At 37.8% G+C, this 26,899-nt stretch overlaps 1 protein-coding gene across 1 annotated transcript in view; it reads left to right on the top strand.

Annotated features, from left to right (window-relative positions):
• LOC132559140 (cleavage and polyadenylation specificity factor subunit 2-like) overlaps positions 1-26,899 on the top strand; it is a gene marked incomplete at its 5' end in the record, with an annotated part of 142,963 nt that overhangs the window by 89,889 nt on the left and 26,175 nt on the right. Inside the window, 4 exons of the mRNA XM_060223749.1 lie at positions 2,681-2,848; positions 11,454-11,557; positions 14,913-15,015; positions 26,318-26,421. Coding sequence (XP_060079732.1) covers positions 2,681-2,848; positions 11,454-11,557; positions 14,913-15,015; positions 26,318-26,421 — 479 coding nt within the window. The remainder of the gene's footprint in view (positions 1-2,680; positions 2,849-11,453; positions 11,558-14,912; positions 15,016-26,317; positions 26,422-26,899) is intronic.

The raw sequence follows: 26,899 nt of genomic DNA, 5'->3' as shown, positions 1-26,899 counted from the left end.
AATGCTGCATTTATCAGGAGAGGTTGTGTAGTCTGACATTTCTGTTCATTTTGATTCCCAATCGTATACTGTATGGTAGAGATGAAAATGTAGGTGATATCAATTGTTCAAAATTGTGTATATCTGGCGAGAATGCTTGTTTTAGAATTGTATTCCAAATTTCTTGGGAGTTTGCTTTATTCAGAATTTTCTAATCCTACTACTGTGATTATTCATGGTGAGATTTTGTCAATTTAGACATTTCTCCTCCTCCATTTTTTTCTGTTATGGCTTAATTATATGATCATTTCTGTTCCTATTTTTTATTATATATTTAGATAATATCCTTTCTAATACTTTAACTACCATTTCTTAGCTACTTCAAGAATACTCCCAACACATATTGACATTTCTGAAGATTTATTTCAAATTAAAAAAAAATCAATTGTCTGTATGAAATTTAAACTCTTTTTGCTTTATGTTTATTTTTCTGTGTTTTTTTTACTTTGTTTTTTGTTTTTTTTGGGGTTTTTTAAGGTTTTTTTTTCCCCCCATTTCTGTTCCCTTTGATTAGAGACATAGAGGCATGGTAACTAAGTGACAATCAGCGCTGTATTTTAACAACTTTTATTTTGCAAAAATTCATTTGAAACTATAAAATCAGTTACATGGCCTTTGATTATGCCTGAAGTGTAAGTTCACTGGTACTATATGTATAATGTATAGGTCCTTACTTCAAGTATGTCCTGAAGACATTTCAATTCCTGTGATCAAAGTTAATCAAAAAGCAAAGGTTACAAAACAATATTCAGATCAAACCTTATTTTTTACTTGGATGTTTTGTGGCAAAGAAATGAGACAATTTGTGAGTTGAAGTAGGAGTGTTGAATGATGGAGTGTTCCTCTAACACCTGTCTGCACTGGTGGAGTGTACCAGTAATCACTATTGATGTAGAAGTCAGGAAAGGCTCTAACAATACAACCAGTTTACTAATTAAACAAGGGTTTCTTCCCACAAATGTCATTAGGGAGAGAATCAGGGTGTGGACCTATGTATATTTTAGGTTCCTTGAGAATTAGGTCATCACCTGTATAGTGATATATCATTAAATAGCCACCCCTACAGATTAGCTTAATGCTTTGCTTTTATACAAGATCAAAGTGGAGCAAGGGTTGCTTTAAGAAACACACTGTGAACTAATTACACTGATTAAACCTCTTTCTGACTTTAGGAAAAAAAACATTTAAACAAAACCATCCAATATCAAAGGACATCTTGACCAAAACAAAAATGTGACCTTGTATCTGGGTTTTATTGTACAGGGTATATATACGTAGATGTGACCTTGTATCTGGGTTTTATTTTACAGGGTATATATACATAGATGTGACCTTGTATCTGGGTTTTATTGTACAGGGTTTATATACATAGATGTGACCTTGTATCTGGGTTTTACTGTACAGGGTATATATACATAGATGTGACCTTGTATCTGGGTTTTATTGTACAGGGTATATATACATAGATGTGACCTTGTATCTGGGTTTTACTGTACAGGGTATATATACATAGATGTGACCTTGTATCTGGGTTTTACTGTACAGGGTATATATACACAGATGTGACCTTGTATCTAGGTTTTATTGTACAGGGTATATATACATAGATGTGACCTTGTATCTGGGTTTTATTGTACAGGGTATATATACATAGATGTGACCTTGTACCTTGGTTTTATTGTACAGGGTATATATACATAGATGTGACCTTGTATCTGGGTTTTATTGTACAGGGTATATATACATAGATGTGACCTTGTATCTGGGTTTTATTGTACAGGGTATATATACACAGATGTGACCTTGTACCTTGGTTTTATTGTACAGGGTATATATACACAGATGTGACCTTGTATCTGGGTTTTATTGTACAGGGTATATATACATAGATGTGACCTTGTACCTTGGTTTTATTGTACAGGGTATATATACATAGATGTGACCTTGTATCTGGGTTTTATTGTACAGGGTATATATACATAGATGTGACCTTGTACCTTGGTTTTATTGTACAGGGTATATATACATAGATGTGACATTGTATATATATATACATAGATGTGACCTTGTATCTGGGTTTTACTGTACAGGGTATATATACACAGATGTGACCTTGTACCTTGGTTTTATTGTACAGGGTATATATACATAGATGTGACCTTGTATCTGGGTTTTATTGTACAGGGTATATATACATAGATGTGACCTTGTACCTTGGTTTTATTGTACAGGGTATATATACATAGATGTGACATTGTACCTGGGTTTTATTGTACAGGGTATATATACATAGATGTGACCTTGTATCTGGGTTTTATTGTACAGGGTATATATACATAGATGTGACCTTGTATCTGGGTTTTATTGTACAGGGTATATATACATAGATGTGACCTTGTATCTGGGTTTTATTGTACAGGGTATATATACATAGATGTGACCTTGTATCTGGGTTTTATTGTACAGGGTATATATACATAGATGTGACATTGTATCTGGGTTTTATTGTACAGGGTATATATACATAGATGTGACATTGTATCTGGGTTTTATTGTACAGGGTTTATACACAGATATTAATTATTGTACATTGGTATGTATAAAACTGTTTTGGAACTAAAACATGACCTTGCTATTCCAGGTGGTGCTGTCTAGTGTCCCAGATCTGCAATGTGGCTTTTCACGAGACCTCTTTGTGGCATGGTGTGGCAGCTCCAAAAACAGTATCATTTTGACCAATCGTACGTCTCCAGGCACTCTTGCCCGACAACTCATCGACAACCCAGAAAACAAGACAGTTACGATGGAGGTAATGTTATACTAGTCAAATATCATTACAGTAAATCTATAGCAAATGTATTCTTCTGTGAGACAGAACGAATGGTTTCTTTATTCAAATGAGGTTTATCAAATGTGGAACACAAGTTCAGAAAAGATGTATGAAAATAGATTTGAAAAAAAGAAAAAATGTGTTTATTGTCTTACAGAGGGAAATACCCTATTTTAAGCAATGTTCCTGCTGGTTTTAGTGGAGGGATCATGTGTTTTGTAAGCCTTTGTATGAAGACTTGGACTTTAGAGTCGCTCTCATCAATATTAAAATGTAATCTAGAGACAATTTAATGAAAATCCTTGTGAAGATTGTTATATCTTTGACCTTATCAAATTAACTCTAGACACTTATTTTTGCCTTTAAAAAGCCTTCTGATGTATGATAGACAGCTGACCTTTACAAAACAGCAGTTTTCCAGAAGAAAATACTTTGTAACTAATGCATGAAGTAGGTAATTGCTATGTCTATAAACAAAAGGTCATCATGTTTTGGTGGTTCTGTAGCTGCTCTGAAGGTCCTGATATTTTATTTGTCATCCTTGTTTGTTGAAATGGTTACCAAATTCTTTACAGCTTAGAGTACCAGTGGAGAATCATTTAAGGCGCAACTTCTGCGCTAGCTTAACATTTAAACAGAAATGGATATTTTGGAAATGTATCCAGATAGGCAATTTTTGTTTGTTTAAGTATCTCCAGATATTCTTGGAAGGACAGGCTTTTTTTACTAACTGGGTCTCCTGAAAGTCCTTGAATAGCAGAATTTTTTTATTAACTGTGCTCCTGATTGCCTTTGGAGGACAGTCTTTGTTTGATTGTCTCATGTTTGCCCTTGAAGGGCAGTCTTCTTTTTTATTAATTGTGTCTCCTGATAGTCCTTGGAAGGCAGTCTTTGTTTGATTGTCTCCCAATAGTCCTTGGAGGGCAGTGTTTGTTTGTCTCCCAATAGTCCTTGGAGGGCAGTGTTTGTTTGTCTTCTTATTGCCCTTGGAGGGCAGTCTTTGTTTGTTTGTCTTCTTATTGCCCTTGGAGGGCAGTCTTTGTTTGATTGTCTCCTGAAAGTCCTTGGAGGGCAGTCCTTTTTTGTTTGTCTACTGATTGCCCTTGGAGGGCAGGTTTTGTTTGATTGTCTTCTTATTGCCGTGGGAGGGCAGGTTTTGTTTGATTGTCTCATGATTGCCCTTAGAGGGCAGTCTTTGTTTGATTGTCTTCTTATTGCCCTTGGAGGGCAGGTTTTGTTTGATTGTCTCATGATTGCCCTTAGAGGGCAGTCTTTGTTTGATTGTCTTCTTATTGCCCTTGGAGGGCAGGTTTTGTTTGGTTGTCTTCTTAATGCCCTTGGAGGGCAGGTTTTGATTGTCTCTTGGGTTGTTAGACTGATTGAGTGTCCCCAGATGGAGTAGTCATTGTTAAGTTTTGTGTCTCTAGAAAATGACAACTTTATCATTGAAACTTGGTTGTCAGCTCTATCAGTAAATTTTGTGATTATTTTTTTTTCATATCTTTATATTTTTGTTTCTTTTTTTTCAAACCTTACTTTTGTGGATTGCCATTACAGCTATCTGCCTGTGAATCCTCACCTTCCCACAGCAATCTGACTCTGATTCCTTGCCTTCCCACAACAATCTGACTCTGATTCCTTGCCTTCCCACAGCAATCTGAATGTGATGTGTGATTCCTCATCTTCCCACACCAATTTGAATGTGATTCCCGCCTTCCCACAGCAATCTGACTGTGATTCCTCACTTCTCACACCAATCACATTCCTCAATCTGACTCTGATTGATTCCTCACCTTCCCACACAATCTGCAATCTGACTGTGATTCCTCTTCCCACAGCAATCTTCCCACAGCAATCTGACTGTGATTCCTCATCTTCCCACACCAATCTGAATGTGATTCTTCACCTTCCCACACAATCTGAATGTGATTCCTCATCTTCCCACACCAATCTGAATGTGATTCCTCATCTTCCCACACCAATCTGACTGTGATTCCTCATCTTCCCACACCAATCTGAATGTGATTCCTCGCCTTCCCACAGCAATCTGACTGTGATTCCTCATCTTCCCACACCAATCTGAATGTGATTCCTCACACCAATCTGAATGTGATTCCCACCTTCCCACACAATCTGAATGTGATTCCTCATCTTCCCACACCAATCTGAATGTGATTTCATCTTCCCACAGCAATCTTCTCACACCAATCTGACTGTGATTCCTCACCTTCCCACAGCAATCTGACTGTGATTCCTCATCTTCTCACACCAATCTGACTGTGATTCCTCATCTTCCCACACCAATTTGAATGTGATTCAACAGCAATCTGAATGTGATTCCTCATCTGCAATCTGATGTGATTCCTCATCTTCCCACACCAATCTGACTGTGATTCCTCATCTTCCCACACCAATTTGAATGTGATTCCTCGCCTTCCAACAGCAATCTGAATGTGATTCCTCACCTTCCCACACAATCTGAATGTGATTCCTCACCTTCCCACAGCAATCTGACTGTGATTCTTCATCTTCCCACAGCAATCTGACTCTGATTCCTTGCCTTCCCACAGCAATCTGAATGTGAATCCTCACCTTCCCACAGCAATCTGACTCTGATTTCTTGCCTTCCCACAGCAATCTGAATGTGATTCCTCATCTTCCCACACCAATTTGAATGTGATTCCTCATCTTCCCACACCAATCTGAATGTGATTCCTCATCTTCCCACACCAATCTGAATGTGATTCCTCATCTTCCCACACCAATTTGAATGTGGTTCCTCGCCTTCCCACAGCAATCTGACTATGATTCCTCATCTTCCCACACCAATCTGAATGTGATTCCTCATCTTCCCACACCAATCTGAATGTGATTCCTCATCTTCCCACAGCATTCTGACTGTGATTCCTCACCTTCCCACAGCAATCTGACTCTAATTTCTCGCCTTCTCACACCAATCTGACTGTGATTCCTCATCTTCCCACAGCAATCTGACTGTGATTCCTCATCTTTCCACACCAATCTGACTGTGATTCCTCATCTTCCCACACCAATTTGAATGTGATTCCTCGCCTTCCAACAGCAATCTGAATGTGATTCCTCATCTTCCCACAGCAATCTGACTGTGATTCCTCATCTTCCCACACCAATCTGACTGTGATTCCTCATCTTCCCACACCAATTTGAATGTGATTCCTCGCCTTCCAACAGCAATCTGAATGTGATTCCTCACCTTCCCACACAATCTGAATGTGATTCCTCACCTTCCCACAGCAATCTGACTGTGATTCTTCATCTTCCCACAGCAATCTGACTCTGATTCCTCACCTTCCCACAGCAATCTGAATGTGATTCCTCATCTTCCCACACCAATTTGAATGTGATTCCTCGCCTTCCCACAGCAATCTGACTGTGATTCCTCATCTTCTCACACCAATCTGACTGTGATTCCTCATCTTCCCACACCAATTTGAATGTGGTTCCTCGCCTTCCCACAGCAATCTGACTGTGATTCCTCATCTTCCCACACCAATCTGAATGTGATTCCTCGCCTTCCCACAGCATTCTGACTGTGATTCCTCATCTTCCCACACCAATCTGAATGTGATTCCTCATCTTCCCACACCAATCTGAATGTGATTCCTCACCTTCCCACAGCAATCTGACTCTAATTTCTCGCCTTCTCACACCAATCTGACTGTGATTCCTCATCTTCCCACAGCAATCTGACTGTGATTCCTCATCTTCCCACACCAATGACAATTTCCCACACCAATTTGAATGTGATTCCTCGCCTTCCAACAGCAATCTGAATGTGATTCCTCACCTTCCCACACAATCTGAATGTGATTCCTCACCTTCCCACAGCATTCTGACTGTGATTCTTCATCTTCCCACAGCAATCTGACTCTGATTTCTCGCCTTCCCACAGCAATCTGAATGTGATTCCTCACCTTCCCACAGCAATCTGAATGTGATTCCTTGCCTTCCCACAGCAATCTGACTCTGATTCCTCGCCTTCCCACAGCAATCTGACTGTGATTCCTCGCCTTCCCACAGTATTATCAATATCATTCCAACAGGAATTTAGTCAGTAAAATTTCATGACCTGGAATATTGTCAGGATTACCTGGTACCCTTATGCAGCCTTCCCAAATCTGTGAGAAAACAATAATGAATTTATACCTGTTTGTGATAATGGTCAATTAAGGCACATTTCATTAATGATAATAAACGTGAAATAAACCAGTCAAGGCACTTCCTGGACCCTGTTTCCTCATCACACGTTAATTGTCATAGCATAATACCACAGCCGCCATGATTTAATGTAACTTCCGACTTCAGGCAGACCTGCTAGAACTTTCTGTCTAGACCGTGAAAACAATATTTGTCCCCATTGTATCCTAAGCTGTGTCACTAATACTGACCAATGTTACAGGGTTTATATCATATCACACATACAGACAAAAATGGTACAAAACTAAGAAGTAAACTGTGTCAAGGATTCAGTGAAATCAAGAAAAATAGATTTCATGAAGATGAAATTGCTATTAGCAAAAGGAATGTATCTTATAGAGGTAATCTAACAACCTATGATACTCTGTATCAATTTTCTGATAATTATACTTTCAACCCCATTAAACTATATGTGTCTTTTTGTCAGAAAGGACTTGGTAGCATAAGGGCCATTTTTGGCCCATCCTCATATTTTTATAAAATGTTTTGGTCTGAGTACTCTTGGATATCTAAAACTGTATATAACAAATATTTAAAATCTGCATGAAATACATTTTGAGATTGTTCAAAAGATGTATACAACAGCAGGAAGATTATAGAATTTAGTGTAAAGTTACAAAACTGATGATGCTGCTCTACTTCGAAAGTATCTCCACAAAACGTTTTTCTTGGAATCTACATGACAATTTGTATACATGTATAGTTTGATATTATTTGGTTGGAACTACAGCTGAATGGATTCAGCATTCAACGGAAACAGAATCTATGAGCAGGTTTTTGCAGATTGACGGAGCAATTGGCAGAGTTAAGACGATTTAAATTTTTTGCAATTGCCGGCAGTTTCACTTCTTGTGTAGAAGTCTATTTCACAATATGCTCAATAAAATCATAAACACCGAAGGATGTATATTTCAAATGGTTTAAATTCAACAACGTATGAATATTCAATTTTGAAATGTGACAAAAATTAATGGGAGAGTTGTAACAATCTTGATGCATTTAATATACTGTCAATAGCTTTTCACATCGTACGGAATCAGATAATCTTGTGAGCTGGAATTATGGTTCGTTTCGTCAAAAATTCTTTGTTTCCTACAGGCAAAGAATTCTACATGAAATTTACCAATAATTCATCACATAATTTTTTTTAGTGATGGAATGAACGAAAACTTTAATGGGTTTTTTTTTTTAAAGATTTTGGTTTCTTGTGTGTTGTTACCCACAAATGATTGCACGCAACAAGAGTATGTTTCATGTATATAAACATTCCAACTACGACATAAGCACCTGCAAAGATGTTGAACGTATGATCAATAAAGCATAATGCATGAAACAAAAATCACCCCAATCTTCTACCCTCACCTCCCACGGACTTATGTGTCTTCTGTCAGACAGTTCTACCTTCACCTCCCACGGACTTATGTGTCTTCTGTCAGACAGTTCTACCTTCACCTCCCACGGACTTATGTGTCTTATGTCAGACAGTTCTACCCTCACCTCCCACGGACTTATGTGTCTTCTGTCAGACAGTTCTACCCTCACCTCCCACGGACTTATGTGTCTTATGTCAGACAGTTCTACCCTCACCTCCCACGGACTTATGTGTCTTATGTCAGACAGTTCTACCCTCACCTCCCACGGACTTATGTGTCTTATGTCAGACAGTTCTACCTTCACCTCCCACGGACTTATGTGTCTTCTGTCAGACAGTTCTACCCTCACCTCCCACGGACTTATGTGTCTTATGTCAGACAGTTCTACCCTCACCTCCCACGGACTTATATGTCTTATGTCAGACAGTTCTACCCTCACCTCCCACGGACTTATGTGTCTTCTGTCAGACAGTTCTACCCTCACCTCCCACGGACTTATGTGTCTTCTGTCAGACAGTTCTACCCTCACCTCCCACGGACTTATGTGTCTTATGTCAGACAGTTCTACCCTCACCTCCCACGGACTTATGTGTCTTATGTCAGACAGTTCTACCCTCACCTCCCACGGACTTATGTGTCTTATGTCAGACAGTTCTACCCTCACCTCCCACGGACTTATGTGTCTTCTGTCAGACAGTTCTACCCTCACCTCCCACTGACTTATGTGTCTTCTGTCAAACAGTTCTACCTTCACCTCCCACAGACTTATGTGTCTTATGTCAGACAGTTCTACCTTCACCTCCCAGGGACTTATGTTTCTTATGTCAGACAGTTCTACCTTCACCTCCCACAGACTTATGTGTCTTATGTCAGACAATTCTACCCTCACCTCCCATAGACTTATGTGTCTTATGTCAGATAGTTCTACCTTCACCATCCCACAAACTATCTTATGTTTTACGTCAACCCACACTCCTGATCATTATGCGTCTGAGGTTACCTTACCCTGACGTAGACTCTTTATAGCTGTTAAGGGAGATAGCAACTTTTTGTAGACTGCTGAGATATATAACTGATAAGTGATTTAGTAAGCTGGAGTTTCCACTGGATATCATAAAACATTGTTAGGTGATAATGTATCCATATTACTGTCTATATAGACTCTAGATTGCCCTAAATCAGGATATTTTAATTGCATTTCCATTGATTCATCATCCTGTGTCTTGTGTTTGTTTTTGTCATCTCAGATTTTTCAAACGGTAGACGTGGGAGTGTGCAGCCATCTGGCATCCTTCACATGTTTGTTTAGATACACATTTTTGCTGTTTTCTAGAGGTGCCCATCTTCTCTCAAATGGATTTTACTGACACACTTGGCGACACAAGGCCAAGTGTAGCATGTCAGAAGTGAATTATGCTGCAACAGAATTTCTTGCAATTTATTTTAGGGCATTGAAATCCTCATTTACAAAGAGCTGAAATAATCTTTTCCAGAGGGTTGAAATAACCTTTTCGAGAGGGTTGAAATGATCATTTCCAGAGGGTTAAGATCTCCCTAGATCACCAACAACAGGGGATGCATGATTAGTTTTCTGTTACCCAGCTGACCTAATTCAGTTTGTTTTTGTTGTGTTATGCATTGATGATGTGACATACTAGACATAAAAGGGTTATAATTAGTGTCAGTGAGTGGTTAATAGGCCATTGTCCTGACTAATGAATTCTCCCTCTCAGTCTTGGGGTGAAAAGCATAGATAACTTGTTTGAGAGTTGTTCCTAAGGCTTGGTAAAATACTCCTGTCTTCACATCTGACAGGGAAAAAAGTGACCTTATCACACCAGTAGTGTTTAGAGTATTGAGGTTTTCTCAGCAGTACAGTAGTCCCTCAAGACAATATCATAGGACCTGATTGTAGAAATACTCTTTCCTCTCCACTGAATCTTTCAATCAATCAGTGACAGATAAGGGATTAGGGGACCCTTGATGACGATATTTTGGGATTATGTAGCCCTAGGTAACCTCATAACCTGTCCCATTATGTCCCAGCTACAGGATGATGTGTCCCCACAGACCAGGGTATTGTGTGGAACGTACACATCCAGGGGACACATGGCCAACAAAAAAATATATTACATTGATAACATCAACACAAACCATCAGACCTGTAGCTTTAGAATGTTAACTCATAATCACCTTCTGATGATGCTGGGCATCTCAAAACGGCTGTATGTCCATTTTCCATTCTTGAACATTTTTTGTTATCACTTTTTGCGAGAGAAGTACTAGATGGATCTTTATCAAATCATATGAAGGTTTCCCTTGGTCCCTAGTTGTGGCCATTTGATTTGAGACTGATCAGGAGACCAGGCACTCATCTTAGATTTGGACAATGAAAGTTTCTTATCACTGTTTCTTGAGAAGTACTGGGTGGATCTTTTCAGGATTTCATATGTAGGGTACCCTTGGTTCCTAGTTGTACCCATTTAACTTTGAGGTTAAAAAACCAAAATGACTGAAAGGTGGCTATCATGGATTTTAACATAAAAAAATTTGTTTTCATCGTTTCTTGAGAAAATAATGGATGGATCATTTTCAAATTTCATATTAAGGTTCCCCTTACTACCTAGTTGTGCCCTTTTGGCTGACAGGTGGTCATCGTGGATTTCACAGGTTAAGATTATTATTTGAGGAATTTTCAATTTTTAAACTTCAAAAAACAGAGGAAAAAAGGAAAAATGTTTAAGTTTTACAGAGTACAGTACATATCTCATTAACAAGAGAGAGAAAAATATACATTTGCACATTGAATTATTCTTGTAAAAAAAATGTTTGAATTGGAAAATTTGTGGTAAAGAGGAATCTAAAAATTCACTTTGGTACCAATTACAACTTCTGTGTTGAGGATGTCGACTATTACATAAAGAAATGAGTGTTGTTTGAGATAATACACAGCATAATATAATTATCTGTTACAGATACGGAGGAGAATTAAGCTAGAAGGAGGTGAATTAGACGACTACTTGAAAAAGAAACAAGAAAAAGAAGCAGAGATGGCAAGAGTGAAAAACGAGCAGGATAAGTGAGTATACTGGAGTAGATATTCCATAATTCTGATGGTACATAATCCTACCAGGGATGCATGGGATTACTTGTTTTATGGATATTTACAACATAAAGCACTTGCTGTTGGCATATTTGTATGTATATATGATGTTTGCACAAGGATTTTATGTATACTTTCAAAAACAACTTAATCTAAAGAACTTGATGAAAATAAGCTTCGAGGTATCCTTTTCTCATGACTTAAGATAGTTCATGAAAAGAAGCTTATGAAATCAGATTAAATTTAATTCGGCTCATTTGATCTTTCAGAAGATTTTTCTATTTTTATTATAAAGTTGTTTTTTTTTCCCCTACAAGGAACAAATCAGTCAAGATTCTTGAAGGTTGAGTGTAAAAGTTCAGAGTGTTATCAGAGGACTGTATAAAGATTGAGAACAGCAAAGCACAGTCCTTTTCATCTTCTTCATTTTTGTTGCATTATGACTTTTGACATTTGCACTATAGGTGATTAATTAGTTGGTTACTTGCTGTTAGTCTCAAGGAATATATAAAGGGTTACTGTATTGTTCAGATTATAAGCTGCAGCTCCTTACTGCTGTGGTTGGGCGTGCGGCTTATATACCAGTACAGCTTAAATGTGAACGAAAGAAAATTCAGCAGAATGAAATAAAGCATATTGTCTGGAGATCGGTTCCGGACCATTATGTATTTTGGAACGGCATTTTGTTGAGGTGTACCACATGCACTATTGACCTGTGTGACCTCACATCCTGATCATTTTGATTGCTGTAACATGTCACACTTCCAGAAAGAATAAAAAATAGTCCATCCCATGTTTGTGCCTGAAACAGAACCATCATTTGCAACTGTATACAGAATGATTTAAAGTTTGAAATAAAAATAACATTCTCATGGATTTAATTAATCATACTTTTTGACATTCATAATCACTATAATGGCTTTTGAAGTTTTGTGGTTGCTTCAGCAACCATTACGATAGTTTACAAAAGCTGATATAGTCTGTTATATCAACGAAAGTGTGCAGCTTATATTCCGGCTAATATGTGTATCAAATTGTTAAAAATTGGCTCAGCAGCTTACATACCAGTGTGTTTTACAACCTGGAAATACGGTAATCATGTTTACAGAAGACAAAGCAAAATACAATTTCAGGTGCCGACCCAGCAAATAACAGACACCTGTTGGTTTCATTGTAATGAAAAATATCTTCTTCAGTTGTTTACTTTCGTGAAGCAATGCATACCAGAATTACTTTGATGTTCATGCTGCCCTCTGAAATGTCACCCTGCTGACTTTAGAAATGTATTAACCATGTGACGTCAATTATCCAATGGAACACTTAGATTTGAATTTGAGGTCAATTAAGAAATAGTGAGATGCCTTGTCAATTGCTGTTATCCTCAGTGAGACACATGCAGTATAGGTAAAGGAAAATATCAGAATTTGTTATTTAAGAAATATTTAAGCTTTCTACAAAAACCATTACACAGCTGCTTCACGCTGGAAAAAGCATCCAAGGTCATAGCGATAAGAAGACGCGAAGACCCCCCATTGTAGTTATCAGGTTATAATAACCCTCATCATTATACTCATTGGTAGTAATGAACTGGTATCAAAACAAGCTGTGATGAAGCTCATAAATCAAGCCTTAAAGTTACACCAACGAGACTGATATGTGGATGTGTGTGTTGGTTTTTAGAAATAACATAATTACCTGGTACTTTCTGTATTCAATTAAGTCTCTGTCTTCTATACAGCTCATCTGATAAAATTTGAGGAATCTATTTCTGTATCTATTATCAGCATATGTTTAATATGTCATTTAGATAAAAGGGAGATGTTTCTTTAATCACCTCTAAGGGTTACATGTAAATAATGTGATAAGTTGGTAATTATAAGGATATAGCCTTGTGAACTCTGAGATATGTTTGTGATTACTAAGGTTAAGGTTAAAAGTCTACCAGAGCAAGATCAGCCGCACAACTTTCCATTACGTCACTCATCCTTGAGCTAGGTCAGGCCCATACCTTTCCATCACGTCACTCATCATTGAGCAAGGTCAGGCCCACACTTTCCCATCACCTGTCTCCTCACTAAGCTAGGTCAGGCCCACACCTTCCCATCAGTTGTCTCCTCACTGAGCTAGGTCAGGCCCACACCTTCCCATCAGTTGTCTCCTCACTGAGCTAGGTCAGGCCCACACCTTCCCATCACCTGTCTCCTCACTGAGCTAGGTCAGGCCCACACCTTCCCATCACTTGTCTCCTCACTGAGCAAGGTCAGGCCCACACCTTCCCATTACTTGTCTCCTCACTCAGCTAGGTCAGGCCCACACCTTCCAATCACTTGTCTCCTCATTGAGCAAGGTCAGGCCCAAACAGTTCCATCACCTGTCTTCTCACTGAGCTAGGTCAGGCCCACACCTTCCCATCACTTGTCTCCTCACTGAGCTAGGTCAGGCCCACACCTTCCCATCACTTGTCTCCTCACTGAGCTAGGTCAGACCTACACCTTCCCATCACTTGTCTCCTCACTGAGCTAGGTCAGACCCACACATTTCCATCACTTGTCTCCTCACTGAGCAAGGTCAGGCCCACACAGTTCCATCACCTGTCTCCTCACTGAGCTGGGTCAGGCCCACACCTTCCCATCACTTGTCTCCTCACTGAGCAAGGTCAGGCCCACACCTTTCCATCACCTGTCTCCTCACTGAGCAAGGTCAGGCCCACACAGTTCCATCACCTGTCTCCTCACTGAGCAAGGTCAGGCCCACACCTTCCCATCACCTGTCTCCTCACTGAGCTAGGTCAGGCCCACACCTTCCCATTACGTCACTCCTGACTGAGCTAGGTCAGACCCACACAGTTCCACTACCCTCCCTCTTTACTGAGCCATTTCTTGCCTACACATTCCCCTGACCTACACATTACCATTACTTCCCTGTATACTAAGTCATTTCAAGGATGCACATTCCAATTACCTCCCTCCACACTAAGCCAGTTTAAGATTAGTTAAAAAAACTTGACAATAAGGCTGCTGCTTGCAGCAAGTTGTCTGGTTGATACAACAGATTATCATTAGATTTCTGATTGTATGCCTGATTAAATTCTCCAGTCATCACCACTGTCTGTGATAATATCATAAAAACAGTCATCCACTGGCCTGCCCTTGCAAACATCATATTGCAGTCATGAAATTCAATGAAGACATCAAATTGTTATAAGGTATTATTCAGTGTGTTGTTTTCTAATTGAACTACAAAACAGCTGATAAGACATCTCTTATCTCGGTTGATATTATCAAATCAATCTGCCCATGTTATATGATATTGCTTTTTGATTAATTTGTAGTGACCTTGACGATGAATCCAGTGATGAAAGTGAGGCAGAAATGGACATTGATACATATGCTTCTGGCACGAAAGGAAAACATGACCTCATGATGAAAAGTGAAGTGAGTGTTGATTTTTATAACTTTTTCTGAACTCCTTACTGAATCAAAACAAAACATACCAGTATAGCATTTTAAATAAGTCTTGATTTTTACTAAACAAGGTTTTGAAATTTTTGATTTTTGCAAGTCTGAGTGAGCAAAATAAATAACTTTCCAATCGAGTCAAAAGAATTTATGACTTTGTGACAAGTTCAATAAATCACATGAAATGGAAGTAAATTTAGATCCTAATTAGGTTTTTTCTCAAGTGATAGAAAACAAACATTTATACATCAATGTTGAAGTCTTGTCTGCCCTATATCTATGGTCTCCATTATTATGTCACAATGCCATCTGTAAATGTGTTATGTTATTTGATTATCTATTGTAACATCAGAATGAGCTGTGTAACACATGTGTTAATTATGATGTAATATGGGTATATTCACTCAATAACTAGCACTATAAATTGGAAATAGAATTTAAGATATTGTTGTCACAATGTGGAGGGCAAAATTGATTTCTGACCTGCAGCCAATGAAAAATGCACTAAGGTACATTACACTAGTGACAAAAATGATATAAAGTCTACTGAAAAAACCTGTCATCTCATGTGTCACCTCAGTCTATATAGTGTACCACACAAACCCTGTCATCTCATGTGTCACCTCAGTCTATATAGTGTACCACACAAACCCTGTCATCTCATGTGTCACCTCAGTCTATATAGTGTACCACAGAAACCCTGTCATCTCCTGTGTCACCTCAGTCTATATAGTGTACCACATAAACCCTGTATCTCATGTGTCACCTCAGTCTATATAGTGTACCACACAAACCCTGTCATCTCATGTGTCACCTCAGTCTATATAGTGTACCACACAAACCCTGTCATCTCATGTGTCACCTCAGTCTATATAGTGTACCACACAAATCCTGTCATCTCATGTGTCACCTCAGTCTATATAGTGTATCACACAAACCCTGTCATCTCCTGTGTCACCTCAGTCTATATAGTGTACCACACAAACCCTGTCATCTCATGTGTCACCTCAGTCTATATAGTGTACCACACAAACCCTGTCATCTCATGTGTCACCTCAGTCTATATAGTGTACCACACAAACCCTGTCATCTCATGTGTCACCTCAGTCTATATAGTGTACCACACAAACCCTGTCATCTCATGTGTCATCTCAGTCTATATAGTGTACCACAGAAACCCTGTCATCTCATATGTCACCTCAGTCTATATAGTGTACCACAGAAACCCTGTCATCTCATGTGTCACCTCAATCTATATAGTGTACCACAGAAGCTCTGTCATCTTTCTGTCATCTATAGATGGTCCTTTTCGAAACCTTGATGATATTAATAACACACGGCTTTGTCTTTGAAAGCTGATTTGTGGGTTATGGTATAGCCTGTATTTTGCCTAACTTAGATATAGTCAATGCTTGAGTTTATTTGATTAAATGCTTACAAAATAGGAATGACATGTACTTTTTTCGTGTCAGGCTTGTATAATACAATAACCATATCATTTGACTGTATCATTTATAAAATGATGTGAATAATTTCTTTTTTGTCACAAATTGTTTTCCTTGATATTCAGTAATGAGCAGATAGCATGTCAATATAGAAAAAAAACAATGATAGCTTTTAAAAAGTCTATAAAACCAAATCTTATCTTATACTCAAGTGAATTGTGTTTTACTGGTGTGTATATTTACACTGATTCATCATTTCACGCAGATAGAAAAAAATGCACTTTTGTTCAAAGTATGCATTTGTCAAATAAGAGGAATGTGCAAGTTTTAGCAGGATGTGGTATCTGGCTGTGTAGTTCACAAGTCCAGACATTTACCCTGGTGAGGAAACACAAATCAAATCTCTCTACTTACATGTATTTGGGCGTGGTTCATAATTTTCATTCTATTTAGAGATTGAAAACTGCTTTTGTGAGATGAAAAATAATGACAGAAGTAATTGGAGAAGTAGATTTATCAAGTTTGTTGTAAAGTTTAAGTTATTCAGGCATTTGCAAAGTGCAAATCAGTATTGGTCCCAGGCCACCAGATGTCATAACCAATGTCTGACACGGCATCGTGAAAATCATAATAACGCAGAATTTTCATCTGGAAAATAAAAATTACATCTTTTTTATTCTCAGGAAAATCAAATTCCACTTTAGATACGGACTGTTACTAATTAAATACAACTTGTCATCAACAACCTCTTCTTAGCTATTTTATATGGAGTTTCTCTGATTGGTTACCAGCTTGGGGAAATAAAAGTACATCTCAATTATACTCAACACTTAGTATGGACTGTGTAGGGAGGGAGTATGGACTGTGTAGGGAGTATGGACTGTGTAGGGAGGGGAGTATGGACTGTGTAGGGAGGGGAGTATGGACTGTGTAGGGAGGGGAGTATGGACTGTGTAGGGAGGGAGTACGGACTGTGTAGGGAGGGAGTACGGACTGTGTAGGGAGGGAGTACGGACTGTGTAGAGAGGGAGTACGGACTGTGTAGGGAGGGAGTATGGACTGTGTAGGGAGGGGAGTATGGACTGTGTAGGGAGGGAGTATGGACTGTGTAGGGAGGGAGTACGGACTGTGTAGGGAGGGGAGTATGGACTGTGTAGGGAGGGAGTATGGACTGTGTAGGGAGGGAGTACGGACTGTGTAGGAAGTATGGACTGTGTAGGGAGGGGAGTATGGACTGTGTAGGGAGGGAGTACGGACTGTGTAGGGAGGGGAGTATGGACTGTGTAGGGAACAACCTGTGTAGGGAGGGAGTATTGTGTAGGGAGTATGGACTGTGTGGTTACCAGACTGTGTGGGAGGGGAGTATGGACTGTGTAGGGAGGGGAGTATGGACTGTGTAGGGAGGGAGTATGGACTGTGTAGGGAGGGAGTACGGACTGTGTAGGGAGGGGAGTATGGACTGTGTAGGGAGGGGAGTATGGACTGTGTAGGGAGGGAGTACGGACTGTGTAGGGAGGGGAGTATGGACTGTGTAGGGAGGGAGTACGGACTGTGTAGGGAGGGAGTACGGACTGTGTAGAGAGGGAGTACGGACTGTGTAGGGAGGGAGTACGGACTGTGTAGGGAGGGAGTATGGACTGTGTAGGGAGGGGATTATATAGTAATCACTTTGTTTATAGACCAGAGCATATGTCTGCTGAAAAGCTTTCATGCATTACCAGATATGTATTGACTAAAACAGATTCTGTTTATATGCTCAGCAGAGGATGATAATATCATCTTCTGTTTCTACCAATGATTGAAAAAAAAGTTCAAAACTACTTTGAGTTTGAAAAACATTTATACAAAATTTCTCACCAATCCCTCTACAAATTAAGCTAATATTTTCACATTGATATCACAATGTCAAGAACACATGCATAGGTTTGGGCGGTGGTTGGTCAAGGTGAAACAGTGAAAACTTACACTGTTCTGCTTTTGAAATAGAAATTTTGAATGTAACCTATCTTGTGAAACCTTCAACAGATTTAGTTTATATGTTCATAACATCACTCCATCGAATTCTACTGCTGATTAATTAGATTTGGCAGTCATTAGTCAAGGTCAAGGGGTCAAAAATCATACTTCAATACTTCTAAGAAAAAGTCTGTGTATAATGTATCTGATGAAACTTTCAGCATTTTGCATTAATTTAAATATAGTATCAGTACAAAATTTGATGGACATGAGGGTAAGTGTGAAGGGGTCAAAGGTCATACAAGACTTTTTCAGGTTTTTTCTGATAATTTGTGGAGGTCAGGAGTCCGCAGTCATGGTATCATATTACCCAACAAACATATGAAAGAAAGACATCAACAGACAAGTTTATAGAATGACATTGTGTACATGGTTGTGACATCAACAGACAAGTTTATAGAATGACATTGTGTACATGGTTGTGACATCAACAGACAAGTTTCTAGAGGGATATCATGGACATTGTTGAGACAATGAGAACATAAATTATGTTTTGATAAATGTTCATGCCAATTGACTAAGTTTGTGTTCTTAACCCCCAAATTATTAAATGGGACAAAATTATTATTGTTGCATTTAATCTGGGGATATGCAATATTTACAAAATCAAGAGGAAAAATGGGAGGAACATCGACACAAATAAGCTAGATGTTCTAATTGATATGACCTTGGTGATGTGCTGCTTAGTGCCCATCATAGGTCTCGTCCAATCAGAATGTGCCATGACAAGAGGAAATGGCTTAGTTATCCTCCAGGCATTCCAGTAACAGTAGCTTTATGATGTGAAAATGTTTCAGTGAAAGTTTCTCTGAAGATGTATACTTTTGATAAACTCACTGAGAAATGATAGTCTGCACAATCTTTAACATGAGATCTGGATGACACAGTTTTTATAAACCTATTATAGTCAATAAATCCAATTGAATTATAAATTATAGCCATATAATTGTTTGTAAAAATGTGATAGTATTGATAGTAAACACTGGTGTCCTTGACATGTAAAACATCATAAGGTATCACCGCCATCTACTTATCATGCAGGTTAGAGTTTTTCTCCCATTACCCGCAGCCATGTTCAGCCTTGAAATCTGATCTATATACATGTGTTTTTGGACCTTAAGAGGTGTCATTCTCCTTGGTCCCAATCAAGTTCCATCATGCCATTTAGATAGGCAGTTCCCATAGGAGTTTAACCACCATGGTTAGTCATTGATAAACACTTGTAGGGTATTATAGAAATAATAACTAGGCACTTTATCACAGATTCATGGTGATTTCTCACATAAATTTTTTAATTTATTTTTTCTACATATAAAACAGGATGTGAACAATTGTATGTATTAATTGATAGAATTTGTAGAAGCTTGATATGAATATCATAGTCTTGAGTCTCAATCAACAGTAATTTATCTTCGTAATTTTATAGCTAAAGACTATTTAATCCTGTTGAGACCATATGATTTATATCATTTCATAATATCTTATGAAAATATGAAATTGAGAAATTGAATGCCTGATTTTATCACAGAGCATGTACCCGATGCATAAAACTTACATTTGGCCTTGATGTTCAGACTTCAAAGACGAAACAATACGCGAGGATGATAAATTGGTTATTCTGACAATACCAACTTTCTAGTACATATATACCATGAAGATGATGGTCCACGATAATAACACTCAGAAGGATAGGTATCCAGGGATCATTTTCTGAAAAGTAAAAATATTATCTAGAGTTTAGAAAGGAATTTATTTCAATCTTTTATATCTATATAGAAAATACATTATGCTTTCCTTCTGTAATTTTTCATCAATATTAATCATCATTTTCCAATCCAAAAATAACTTCCACTACATCAAACTCATCATTAAAACAAAATTTAGTTTTTTTTATTTGAAAAGACTCATATCATCCAAAAATTGATGTTTTTTTTTAAAATTTTTGGTTTGTGATTTGACATTTCAGTTATAAATAAGGCTGTAGTGTTTATAATCGACTATATCTCTCAGTACACTGATGACCACAAAAGCTGTCCTGCCCCATTTACCTAAACTTGAGGGTATGGAAAGTTTGGAGGTGGAGGGAGGTCTCATGACGTCATAGTATTACCTCAGTTATAGGAAGATTGTATCATATTATATCATACCATCCAAACGACATGCCGACACACGTCATGCCTTTAGTCATTTACATGCATTCATAATCTTTTTCAAGTGAAACCAACTTTTGTGTATAGTGTATTGTTTAGATATTGCGTTTGATAACAAAAAAGATTTTTTTAATCATTCATGTAAAGGGAACATAAATGGGAGATAATTATACATGCAGTTATATGAATGACCTTGTCTGTAATTACTTAAAGCATATACGCCTACAGCTATAAATTATTTCTAGTATTCTGTAAATTTTATGTATTCCATGTATTCATAGATATAAAAATCCACACCAGGCAAATCTCAGGGTAGACATTTGTACTCAAGAAGCACTGGAAATTCTTTCCTCAAAATGGTTCATGTCATCCAGTTAATATGCTTTTACTGCAGAATTATCACTGGGATTCATTTTCTTTTTATCAGTTACTCATAGATATCAGCATAATTCTTTTGTTTACATTACGATTGTTGACATACGTACCCATCGTATGGAACTGAGTACACAAATCATCGTGTGTGAATACCATTGTTACAAAGTGATGTTGTACCTCGTAAATTAACGACATCATAGTGTGAGATAGATATGGAATATATGACCTGTATATAGAGAATACATGGTCAGTGTCTTAAAATATAACCTGTATTTTGGCAAGGGTGAAGAGAGACAAAAGTGGCAAGCCTCATTTGTCTTTCTGTCCAAAGCCACTGGCCATGTATTCTATTTATCCAGTAACATTGATTGAAAACCAGACAATCAGAAGTTAAACAGTGTTGTTGTTCAGCCTTTGTTACCGGACATTGATGTTACGCTGAATTTTGCCTGATGACGTTCCAAACTTAACGAATATCACAGCGATTTCATGAATGTTGGTAAATGACCTTGTTCATTACAACATATAAAATCGCTAAACTTGTTTGTTAATATTATTGTTAAAAGTAATTTTAAAGTAATTTCAGAAAGTAATTCTGTTGTATTAATGCATGTGAAAAAATACAGCTGTTTTCCTTCACTGCCAAATACAGAAAAAAATATATGTGGCAAGTATATTATGACAATGGTGGTACTAGTTGCAGGATAAAATGATATTCCTTGTAATATCATAAAGTTATTCAATAACAGTAAAAGCTGATCTGTAACCACAAACATACGTCCAGAGATGTATTGCTGAGTGACAATCCTTTATTGTATATTTACCACTAATTTCATTTCACCCACGGTTTCAGTTGCTTAAGTTTGTATAGAATGATATATATAATTTAGTTAAAGCAAAATATATTACTGTCAATCAGAGGTATCATGAAAAAATCAGGATCATATGAAAACTAAAACCATGGCCAAAACACTTTAAGCTTCTGATAAAACTCTTCAATATTGCCCAGTGTATAATTTGTACTCAAATATACCAAATAAATAAACATCAAACTTCAGCCTGCATTTATTTTTGTTTTATTGGCAAAACAGGAACTGAACAAGTGTTAAATTGTAATGAAAGGTTCCCTATAAACAGCATGTACTTACATTTGCACGATTTCTGATGATAATAAATTACTGCCACATGCAATAATGTTTGTTTTTGTGCATCTATGGTTGAAAACCAAGCAGCAAACCGTTTTATGGCCATGGTATTACTGATATTGAATTCTATTGGGTTTATAATCAGGAACACAACACAAACTAGGCAGAAACCTAACAGACATTAAATTTTATTTTGTTATCAACAATTGTAGAAAAAAAAAATGATTTGGAAACAGTTGTCTTGGAAGTGATCAAGTCATCCTGGAATAAAACAACTTGGTAACAGTTGTCAGGGTAGTGATCAGGTTGTCCTAGAATAAAACGACTTGGTAACAGTTGTCAGGGTAGTGATCAAGTCGTCCTAGAATAAAACGACTTGGTAACAGTTGTCAGGGTAGTGATCAGGTTGTCCTAGAATAAAACGACTTGGTAACAGTTGTCAGGGTAGTGATCAGGTCGTCCTAGAATAAAACGCCTTGGTAACAGTTGTCAGGGTAGTGATCAGGTCGTCCTAGAATAAAACGACTTGGTAACAGTTGTCAGGGTAGTGATCAGGTCGTCCTAGAATAAAACGACTTGGTAACAGTTGTCAGGGTAGTGATCAGGTCGTCCTAGAATAAAACGCCTTGGTAACAGTTGTCAGGGTAGTGATCAGGTCGTCCTAGAATAAAACAACTTGGTAACAGTTGTCAGGGTAGTGATCAGGTCGTCCTAGAATAAAACGACTTGGTAACAGTTGTCAGGGTAGTGATCAAATCGTCCTAGAATAAAACGACTTGGTAACAGTTGTCAGGTTAGTGACTTGGTAACAGTTGTCAGGGTAGTGATCAAGTCGTCCTAGAATAAAACGACTTGGTAACAGTTGTCAGGGTAGTGATCAAGTCGTCCTAGAATAAAACGACTTGGTAACAGTTGTCAGGGTAGTGATCAGGTCGTCCTAGAATAAAACGACTTGGTAACAGTTGTCAGGGTAGTGATCAGGTCGTCCTAGAATAAAACGACTTGGTAACAGTTGTCAGGGTAGTGATCAGGTCGTCCTAGAATAAAACGACTTGGTAACAGTTGTCAGGTTAGTGACTTGGTAACAGTTGTCAGGTTAGTGATCAAGTCGTCCTAGAATAAAACGACTTGGTAACAGTTGTCAGGGTAGTGATCAAGTCGTCCTAGAATAAAACGACTTGGTAACAGTTGTCAGGGTAGTGATCAGGTCGTCCTAGAATAAAACGACTTGGTAACAGTTGTCAGGGTAGTGATCAGGTCGTCCTAGAATAAAACGACTTGGTAACAGTTGTCAGGGTAGTGATCAGGTCGTCCTAGAATAAAACGACTTGGTAACAGTTGTCAGGGTAGTGATCAGGTCGTCCTAGAATAAAACGACTTGGTAACAGTTGTCAGGGTAGTGATCAGGTCGTCCTAGAATAAAACGACTTGGTAACAGTTGTCAGGTTAGTGACTTGGTAACAGTTGTCAGGGTAGTGATCAGGTCGTCCTAGAATAAAACGACTTGGTAACAGTTGTCAGGGTAGTGATCAGGTCGTCCTAGAATAAAACGACTTGGTAACAGTTGTCAGGGTAGTGATCAAGTCGTCCTAGAATAAAACGACTTGGTAACAGTTGTCAGGGTAGTGATCAAGTCGTCCTAGAATAAAATGACTTGGTAACAGTTGTCAGGGTAGTGATCAAATCGTCCTAGAATAAAACGACTTGGTAACAGTTGTCAGGTTAGTGATCAAGTCGTCCTAGAATAAAACGACTTGGTAACAGTTGTCAGGGTAGTGATCAAATAAAACGACTTGGTAACTGTTGTCAGGGTAGTGATAAAACGCCTTGGTAACAGTTTGTCAGGGTAGTGATCAAATCGTCCTAGAATAAAACGACTTGGTAACAGTTGTCAGGGTAGTGATCAAATCGTCCTAGAATAAAACGACTTGGTAACAGTTGTCAGGGTAGTGATCAGGTCGTCCTAGAATAAAACGACTTGGTAACAGTTGTCAGGGTAGTGATCAGGTCGTCCTAGAATAAAACGACTTGGTAACAGTTGTCAGGGTAGTGATCAAGTCGTCCTAGAATAAAACGACTTGGTAACAGTTGTCAGGGTAGTGATCAGGTCGTCCTAGAATAAAACGACTTGGTAACAGTTGTCAGGGTAGTGATCAGGTCGTCCTAGAATAAAACGACTTGGTAACAGTTGTTAGGGAAGTGATCTGGTCGTCTGTAAATAAAATGACTTGGTTTCAGTTGTCAGCATTGTGATCTGGTCGTCCTAGAATAAAACGACTTGGTAACAGTTGTCAGGGTAGTGATCTGGTCGTCCTAGAATAAAACGACTTGGTAACTGTTGTCAGGTTAGTGATCAAATCGTCCTAGAATAAAATGATGTGGATGGCGATCAAGACGTTGATGCAGATGGTATCTATAGGACCCAGGTGTGATATTTATAAAATGATTTCAGTTTGTTGAGAATGAATATTAGGAATTGACACTGCAGGTAAAATTCTTTTGGATTGAAGTCATCTGGTGTAACAGAGGCATAACTTAAGTGATGTTTTAACTGATGTCGTAGGTGTTATATTGGCTGTTAAACATCTAATGATGTAACATAATATACAAATCAATGGTATAAATATGACTCGCTGTTAGGCTGTCTAACAACTGATGGAGATCACTCCCCAATAAAAACCTAACTCTCACGATAAAATGTGTCACCTTCAAAGGACTTTTAGTATTTCTGTTGGTCCCAACAGTGGTTTAAATCTTGTATTTTGTTAGAGCTCTGTAGAGCACAGCACCAGTAACTATACCATAAAATTGTAAAGTAGGTTTCAACACATTGGTTACATGACAAATTCTTGATAGGATATTTATCACTGAAAGGGTAATAGGGAGAGAAATTGTGCTTCCGTTGGTGTTTTTACAAATATGAAGATTTTCATAAAATAAGATGAAAGTTAGTGTTTCAACTGATCGTGAATAATTTCAGAAATGTAAAATGAAGAACTGATAACAAGTTTTACAAAAATACATAGCTGTTGATGGCAAGCATGTGACTAACGTTTTAGAATTAACCTAAAAAGTCATTTAGCTTATTTCATGATACCTCTGACACTTTTATGTAAAAGCTATTTCCTTCAGATGTGTCACAGTAAAACACTTCTTGTGATAAAAGTAAAAGAGATTCAACTATTTCAAATTTAAGCACTGGTATAGTATGCTGTGAGACAGAATGAAGAAATTTAAAGAGACAGGAATATGATACAGAGGTTAAATGTAAAGAGACGGGAATATGATACAGAGGTTAAATGTAAAGAGACGGGAATATGATACAGAGGTTAAATGTAAAGAGACGGGAATATGATACAGAGGTTAAATGTAAAGAGACGGGAATATGATACAGAGGTTAAATGTATGATACAGAGGTTAAATGTAAAGAGACGGGAATATGATACAGAGGTTAAATGTAAAGAGACGGGAATATGATACAGAGGTTAAATGTAAAGAGACGGGAATATGATACAGAGGTTAAATGTAAAGAGACGGGAATATGATACAGAGGTTAAATGTAAAGAGACGGGAATATGATACAGAGGTTAAATGTAAAGAGACGGAGGTTAATATGATACAGAGGTTAAATGTAAAGAGACGGGAATATGATACAGAGGTTAAATGTAAAGAGACGGGAATATGATACAGAGGTTAAATGTAAAGAGACGGGAATATGATACAGAGGTTAAATGTAAAGAGACGGGAATATGATACAGAGGTTAAATGTAAAGAGACGGGAATATGATACAGAGGTTAAATGTAAAGAGACGGGAATATGATACAGAGGTTAAATGTAAAGAGACGGGAATATGATACAGAGGTTAAATTCTAGTCCTGTCAAATTTTAACTCGCCACTTTACATTGTTTCTGTCGAGAATTGTAAACATGTTGTCAAGGGAAGTAACTCTAATCTACAGAGAAATAACTGCTTGATTTATATTGTGTGTATCACTGTAGTAGAAAATACATTAAGTTTAACAGCTGTCCTGTTGTATTATGATAGTTGTGTGCCTATTATTCAGCTATATCATTGATATCAGTTTTTTTTTATATCTATATTAGACACTGTATACCTATAATAGGTAATCTTGTTTCTATTTTCAGGGTAAAAGCAGGACAGGCTTTTTCAAACAAGCCAAGAAGGCATATCCCATGTTTCCTTACACAGAGGAGAAGATAAAGTGGGACGAATATGGAGAAATTATTAGGTATGGTAATACATCAATGAGGCAAATATGATCACTTCAACACAGAGGCAAATATGATCACTTCAACACAAAGTCAAATATGATCACTTCAACACAGAGGCAAATATGTATTCAGTGTTTAGATGCATCAATTTCTGTTAAAGATTTAAGGGAGACAGAAAAAATTCAAAGCTGGAAAAAAAGGCTTTCATGGTTGAGTTTTATGAAGTAAATTTGTACAATTCTTTGGTAGGAAACTGTCTTTAATCAAACAAATTATTTATAAAAAAAAAAAAAAAAGGGAATGTGTCAGTTATATACTGGGGCATAGCGGATTAGGTTCGATGTCATGTGTACCAAAAGTAAGCCATCATGTTTTCATCTCAAATACAGTGTTATTCTCTACAATGCATCACAAATTCACATTTAAGGAACATATTGTACTGTCTGTTCTGACACTTTGTATGGGAGGTCATTTGTCTGCCTGTATACCCTGGTT

Source organism: Ylistrum balloti, unplaced genomic scaffold (genome assembly GCF_031769215.1).
Source record: "Ylistrum balloti isolate Yb309-2 unplaced genomic scaffold, AGI_CSIRO_Ybal_v1 Utg370864, whole genome shotgun sequence".
NCBI lineage: Eukaryota > Metazoa > Mollusca > Bivalvia > Pectinida > Pectinidae > Ylistrum > Ylistrum balloti.
This window is presented reverse-complemented; position numbering and strand designations above follow the sequence as displayed.